The sequence below is a fragment of the Capsicum annuum genome, chromosome 3 (assembly GCF_002878395.1).
Source record: "Capsicum annuum cultivar UCD-10X-F1 chromosome 3, UCD10Xv1.1, whole genome shotgun sequence".
Classification (NCBI taxonomy): Eukaryota; Viridiplantae; Streptophyta; class Magnoliopsida; order Solanales; family Solanaceae; genus Capsicum; species Capsicum annuum.
Genome location: NC_061113.1, coordinates 198123875 through 198131323, shown reverse-complemented (window position 1 = coordinate 198131323; position 7449 = coordinate 198123875). Strand labels below are relative to the sequence as shown.

Genomic DNA, 7449 nt, shown 5'->3' with positions numbered 1-7449 from the left:
TTCGGCTGCTGGACTGTTGTACCGGCGCCGGCGGAGGGGGGTGGGGGTGGGGGTGGGGGTCTGGACAGAGAAGGGTGGGTGGAGGGGGGGTACAGCGAGGGGGGGAACCGGCGTTCGGCGACGGATGTCGGCGTCGGTGACCGGCGGTCAGGGCCGACGGTCTGGTTGGGTCGGCGCCGTAGGTCGGCGACGGCGACGGGGCCGGAGACCGGAGCGCGGGAGAGAGAGGGGGTAGGGAGAGAGAGAAAGCCGTTCGGCCGACGACGGCGGTCGACACCGGGGATCGGTGGTCGGGTCGGGTCGGGTCGGCGCCGACGGTCGACGACGGCGCCGAATGCCGTGGGCCGGGGCGAGGCGAGAGAGAGAGAGGGGCTAGGCACTAAGAAAAATAAATTATATTAAAAGTTAAAACCCTTTTTCACCTTGAACAAGTCTCTGTTTTATTCCATTTGTTCTCTTTGTAGATAATAAATAAGTAGAAATATTAAGTAGTTTAGGTAACTTAAGTTGTGGCGTTAGATTATTCTTCCTTAACTTATAGAGGTAGTGTTATAAAATAATTATTCAATTCATTATTTTCTTAATGAATGTATCAAGTCTAAATGTGACAAGTAAAAGTATACAGGGTATAATAATCGACAAGTGATATTAACTAGTTCGAATAAAAGCACAGAAGTGAAAGTGTACTGGTAAAGTTAATCATACAAAGGTTCATTAGAAAGGCAATACGAAAAGTCGACTGGTCTGCAAACTTGGAAGTCTAAACTTTTGCCCCCTAGCCAGACGATTGAAGGTTGAAGATTAGGAAGTAATGAAGTTGTAGAAGCTGAGACTGGGCCATTAAAGCTCAATTTGTGAGTTTACGTGACGAATAAAAATGTTCTTCACAAGGGCGGCTCAATATATTCGATGGCCTAAAGTGAAACCTCAAAATGAGGCCTTTACTTGTTATATATATTATTTGAAGTCTATTTTAGAAGTTCTTGAGATGTAAAATCATGAATAAAATTGTTTTATAATGGTCTTCTCAAAATATTCTCTTGAGACATTGTTGATTTTAAGAAAGATTTTATCAATTTTAAGTTTAAAAATTTCTTTTGGCTGAGGATTTCTATAGAAACTCTATAGGCAATATATGTATTTGAAAAATAATAAAATCTTTTATTTTATTAAAATATTTCTTACTTTTCTCCTCATCCATCCCGCTTTAATATTTATTTTAATTCTTTTCACATTTATTAAGTAAAACAATAAAATACAAGGTATAGTTTACTAAGTTACTCCTATTTATTAACATTTTTAAAAAAAATACTGAGCAGTATTAAAAAGAAATTTCTTTAATGTTAAATGTGAAGTTGGAAACAATCTCCCCGTTTGGCCATGAAAACAATAACTTTTTGTGAGAGAAGTGAAAGTGAAAACAAAACTTATTCACTTTTTCAAAAATAATTTTCACTAAAGTGAAATATTTTTATGACCAAACACCACTATTTTACACTTTTTTCACTAAAGTGAAATAATATTTCGGAAAAAGTGAAAAAAATTTCATGGCCAAACGCCTACTTAAAGTAACAATTTTATTTGAGCTAAAACAACATAAAAATGAGAAAAAATATTAAAAATTTCCCAATATTTTCTAATGAAAAAAATTTATAAAACTATAAACATATAAAATGAGGCCCCAACAATTAGGGACCTACAGCCTTGGGTTCGGTTGCTTTATGCTGAGGCCAGCCTTGGTTCTTCATTTGCCCAAAAAAAAAAAAAGAATCTTGATTTCCTCTTAACGTAACAACCATTGAACAGAATAAAATGCAGCAATTTAATACCCAGATTGATTTTGGAAAAAATATAACTTCAACTCGTACGAAGATCTGTTTCAATCCTTCACAAACCCACTTCTAAAAGAAATAAACTAAAACTCTCGAACAGAACACATAAGACATCAACAAAATAACTTGCTATATCTTACAAACTTCCAAGCCACCAATAATTTAATAAAGACATAACATTTGCGTTTGGTAAACTTTGAGAGGCCTGAATTGGGAGAATTCAGATTTTATAATTTTGGATGCGTATGAATTGCAGGGCCAAGTAAAAATTTTACGGGCCTACTTTTCCAATTTCCATTTGGCAAAGTTTTAGATGGTCTCACGTAACTATTGTTGGTACAACTTTTCAAGTACCACCCCCTTCAGATTCAAACTCCACAACTATCTTTTTAAATCCCCAGCTAGAACAAATACGTCATGGCTAGATAAGCCTCAAAGAGGTTCACCAATGCCCTTGTCTGTTAAAAAAGGAATTTCCGCTGACATTTTGCAAGTTCACTGCCATGCATATAAAATGAAGAGCACAATTTTCTGCAGGCCAAATTAGGGAGCAGCCATACCAGATGAACATTGGTTTTTTGAGCTTGAGAAACAAAGTCATTCATATGAATATCTGAATAAAAGCATCTATCCTCAATACTTGGTAAACACAGCAAAACTCTCTTCCATTGAGTAGCACGATCAAATCAAACAAAATTGGATTTAGCAAGTAAGCAATGACACGAGAAAACTACATATCGTCATCAGCCAAAGCTACTCCAGCTCGCGTTTCACCCTATGCCACCAGTGTGCTGGCAGTGGTAGATTCGCTGCACATAAACGAAATAAAAATAATCAGCACCCTTCATTTATATAAAGATCGCTGATAATGTATAAGATGGCACAGACCTTGTTTTTAAACAGAAAGTAGTAGAGATAACCAAAAAAGGAAATTCCACCATATGTTGGTCTAGAACCATGTAAGATTTTTTACAACTGGGAAACCAATGAGTAACAATGCTCGAAAATACGGATAATGGGCCCACCCCTCTCATCTTTTTACATTTAAATATGTTTTATTTGCAACAAGGATCGAACCCAGACATGTGCCCCTAATCTCCATGGCATGCTAAACTCATACCACTAGACCAAAGACCCGGGAACAGAACCACTTAAGAAAATCACCAAAAAAATTTAGAAAAGCAAAAAGCGACGAATTGAAGAATCAATGTCAAAGGATTTCTATGTTGTGTGTCCCAGCATAAGCACTCCAGTTTGTTTAAACCGAACTATTACAGTAAGAACACTAAAACTTTGCTGTATTTGAGTATATCCACATCTGATAACGAACAACAACTTCACTATTTTGAACATTCCTTGAACATTATAGTAGCTTTCTTGGTGCATTTTTTAACAATAAAATTTAGATACAAAATGATACTAAAATTAAATTAGAACAGAGTAAAGGAATATGTCAAGGAATGGTGTGTCTTATTACAATTCCAAAGCTTGCTACACAAGAACCAGGACATTTCATCGACGATGAAGTATACATCAAGAATCTAGAAGCAAACAACTAAACCATGTCACAATCCCAATCTAGCTGGAGGTTAGCATATGAATCCTCACAATCCATTTTCCTATATTTGGACAGGTATCAAAAGCAAAAAGAGTTGGCACATGAGTACTCACAATCCACTTAGCTCAATTTGGACAGGTATCACAAGCAAAAACAGTATAAAACCAATGTCACCCAAGAGTCTTTAAAAATTAGAAAGATCTCAGATAAAATTTTAAATTGCAAGGAAAACAAATACTAAGCCTAGCTCAATTCCAAAAACTAGCTCATGATATGAGGAGATGACACAACACCCTATTCCTCGGCAGACACTTAAGCCTGGCAATGTGGAGCAGAGAATATAACACGGAGGCTAAGAATTGACCGAATAAAGAATAGGGATGGGTTTGACGTTGAGACAATGTAGAGAAAATGGAGCTTGGGCCTAACTCATCCCAAGAGCAAACTATGAGTTGATTATCAATGAGCAGGCAACAACTCATTCTCTCAACCACTGTACCTCTCTTTAACATTAACAACTAACTGCTGACCCTCTTTTGGAGTCCTCAGTTCATTTGAGTCAAATAAAAAAAAAACTATGTTTAACAAGGACATAATGGAATCAATGTCCAGCAACTAATGGAATCAAATAATGATACTACATGTAAAAAGGAGTAGACACAAGACAACAGTATAAACAAGACAGGGAAGTGCAAGGGACTTACTATTTCCAGACAGGTGGGAGTTTTTTAGTTTTCTTGTAATAGCGAGCAAGGCGATGGATCCTGCTCTCGACCAAAATCAATCGGAACTTGGAATCCTTGTCCTTCCTGTTCCTCTCCAAATGCTTCCTAATGGCAACAGCTTTCTTAATCAGGTGGTACAGATCCTCTGGAATCTCAGGTGCGAGCCCTATCCATTTTCCCCAAAACACCCGCATATCAAAACACATTCACATAAATACTCATATATAAATAACAATTCCCATTAAAAAAAGGACATATATAAGAATACCGTGGGCCTTGAGGATACGCAAGATCTTGCTACCAGTGACACTCTTAACTTGAGCAATTCCGTGTGAATCACGAAGAATCACACCAATCTGTGAAGGTGTCAATCCTTTCTTAGCGAACTTGCAAATGTTGTCCTCAACCTGAAATCAAAGAACACTTAATTAAAATTCCTAAACAAACAGTAAATAATAAGAAGCGATTTAAACAAAAAAGGTGGCGTGAGTTTACATCAGGAGCGGAGATCTTGAGCCAACTAGGAGGAGTTCTCTTGTAAGGGAGAGCCGAAGCTGAAATACCCTTACCACGACTGTGCATGCGACCCATGATGCCTTACTTTGGGGTGGTCTGCCTTACCTTTGGTTGTTCGCAAGGATTTTTTTCTCAAAGCTGCCTCTATTGTTTAATCTATGGCGTTTTACTAGGGTTTTGTATTACAGTGCAGCTACTTTGGGCTTCTAAATTTCATCTTACTGGACTAGGTTAACCAAGTTTCTGGCAAAAGATGGGCCTTGTATTTAGAAATTATCTTGTATATATTTATGGATTTGTTTATTACTAAGTTATAGCAACATTTTTTACCGGGAAGTGTAATAGCCACAATTTTTTTACCTAAATTTGGTCATAATTATGAAAAAATTTACATAGCCTTATTTTAGATTTTATCATATTTTCTTAGATAAATCTCCTCCAAATTATATTAATAAATGCACTAACTTTTTCCTATTCCCTAAACGTATGGAACAACTAAAAAAGATTTATATAGACGCTAAGTATTTTTCATGTATAGTAAATTATATAGTTAATTAAATTAAAAAATTATACATTTACTTATAATTAAAAAAAATAATAAATTTATTTTATATGATTACTCTCCTTTTAGTATAATGTATAAGTAAATTTATATTTCACGTCAAATTCAACTCTTTCTCAGTTCAACTTAAATATATCTATCACTTATTTAAATTAAAATTTAATGGTTTACCCCAATAAAATATTTTATCTTTCAATATATATTAAATCTTTCTTTAAATTACGATGATATACACACACGTCTACATGCATTTAAATCTAAATTTCATATTCCTCTATATTAATCAACTAGAGAGAGAAAAAAAATTGAAAATTATATCATCCAATTTAAAAACTTTTTATTTCAAATTAAAACGATATCTTTGAATAAAATTTTAAATAAATTAATCAAAATAATCTTAATTATTTGAGAAGTGGAGTTGATAAATAAAAGTTGAATATGTCATTTATATTTCTATGTCTAAATTTTTTATTATGTCATAGTTATAATATTTGTTTTAAATTATGTTTCTTAATTACTTATTAATTATTTCAATTTTCAATTTTGTTTCTTGATCAACCCAAAAATAATTGACCAAAACAAAATTAAAAATAATACTTTGATTTACTCAATTCCAATAAATTATAAATATTCATTGTCATACAATATTATTATTATTATAATATGCCTTTCAAGACATAAAAGAATGTCAATCAATAATTTTTTTCTTAAAATAGTGTGTGCTCATGATTCCATGGGGATTGATTGTTGATTAAAATTAAAATTAAAGCAAGTTAGTTGGTTTAAAATTTTTAAAATAAAACTATCAATTTGGAATTTTTTTGTTTATAACTAGCTATGATGAATTGATAATTAAAAAATAATAAAGACATGAAACAATCATTTCATAAGAACATTATAAATTAATAAATTGATATCTACTATTACTAGATAAGTATAGTTGAATCTTTTACATTATTTTTTAATACTCTTTTGAAACTTTAGCATGTTTATGTTGCATAATTATAAGGATTACCCCATTTCACATGTCTAAAATCCATAAAATAACATAAAGTTATAAATAAAATAGTCAACCTTTCAAAAATCAAAAGAGCAGTCTATTGAGTAAATTAAAAACAAATTATACACTATACCACATATAGACAATCAGACTTAGAGTGTTGTATTTTTTTTTTCCTATTTTCAAGAAATGAAATTTAAAAATATAGTAGTACATGTGAAAATAAGTAGACTAAAATCAAATTAATGATTATAAGGCATAAAATATTTATATTTAGTTATGAAAAAATAATATCATATATTCAACTAATTTATATATATACTTTATTCGTTCAGAGACCGAAAGCCCAAACGCAATTGATTTCTTTCTTAAATTAAATAAAGAAGGAGAAGATTTGGAGAAGAATTCATTGCTCTCCAAATTGTAGCTATTTTCATTAAAATAAAAATCAAACTAAATATCGATTTTTTAATTTGATTCCATTTAAAATCAAATCACACCAAATATTTTTAGAGAGACAAGAAGAAGAAGAGTATCTTCATGCCTCATGTGAGTTTGCAGTGTATGCCACACTGCTTTGTTTATGTTTAACTTTAATTTTGAATTTGATTTTTGAATAAGGTTTGAGTTAAATTTATTTTTAATTTAATATTGTTGGAGGGCGTATCTTTCAATTTACATTTTAAATTGTAGTTTCGTCATTCCTTTTTATTTATTTCATGTGAGTTGGTTATATATTTCTTTTTAATTACTTTTTATCTTTCGAGAATAATTTGATTGAAATCTTCCTATTTTATCTTTGTTCAATAAATGTAATTATTATTGATTTGAAAAAGGGTTGAAATTTTAATTAGGGATATATTAATAAAATTATTTTTCATTTTATAGTAGTAAAAGATTTATTAAAGGGTGTTCCCAACTCAAATAAAGCAAATAAAAAGGAATGAAAGTAGTATAAATGACCACAAAAATTTGACCCAAATTTGTCCACAATTATTAAAAACTACAATAACTTTTTTCTTTCAAAACAAACAAATTCATTTTTTTAATCAAAAAAATTAAAGTCTTTGTTGTTTTCTAAACATAAAAATTAATTGCAATACTGAAAAATGGTAATAAGTACAAATGATCGTTTATTAAAATATATTTTTTAATTTCAAATTCTTCATATATAAATGATTTTTAAAAAATAAATTATATAATTTTATGATGTGTCAATGTCTATTATTTCTTAAGTGTTTTGAACTTTGACTATC

The 7449-nt window shown here is 31.9% G+C and overlaps 1 protein-coding gene across 1 annotated transcript; it reads right to left on the bottom strand.

Annotated features, from left to right (window-relative positions):
• Positions 1-1834: 1834 nt before the first annotated feature.
• LOC107863413 (40S ribosomal protein S13) lies at positions 1835-4888 on the bottom strand. Its single transcript, XM_016709316.2, has 4 exons — positions 4611-4888; positions 4384-4522; positions 4095-4281; positions 1835-2641 (listed from the first exon to the last, which is right to left on the bottom strand). The coding sequence occupies exons 1-4, from the start codon at positions 4704-4706 to the stop codon at positions 2608-2610; spliced, it is 456 nt and encodes a 151-aa protein (XP_016564802.1). The 5' UTR covers positions 4707-4888; the 3' UTR covers positions 1835-2607.
• Positions 4889-7449: the final 2561 nt, after the last annotated feature.

Bases quoted from the DNA above. Each gene is read 5' to 3' on its own strand.
- LOC107863413 (XM_016709316.2), bottom strand. From the start codon at position 4,706: ATGGGTCGCATGCACAGTCGTGGTAAGGGTATTTCAGCTTCGGCTCTC. The intron at 4,282-4,383 runs GTATTCTTATAT...GAAAATGGATAG, and splicing joins GCGTATCCTCAAGGCCCACG to GGCTCGCACCTGAGATTCCA. The intron at 2,642-4,094 runs GTAAGTCCCTTG...GTTTATGTGCAG, and splicing joins CTCCCACCTGTCTGGAAATA to CGAATCTACCACTGCCAGCA.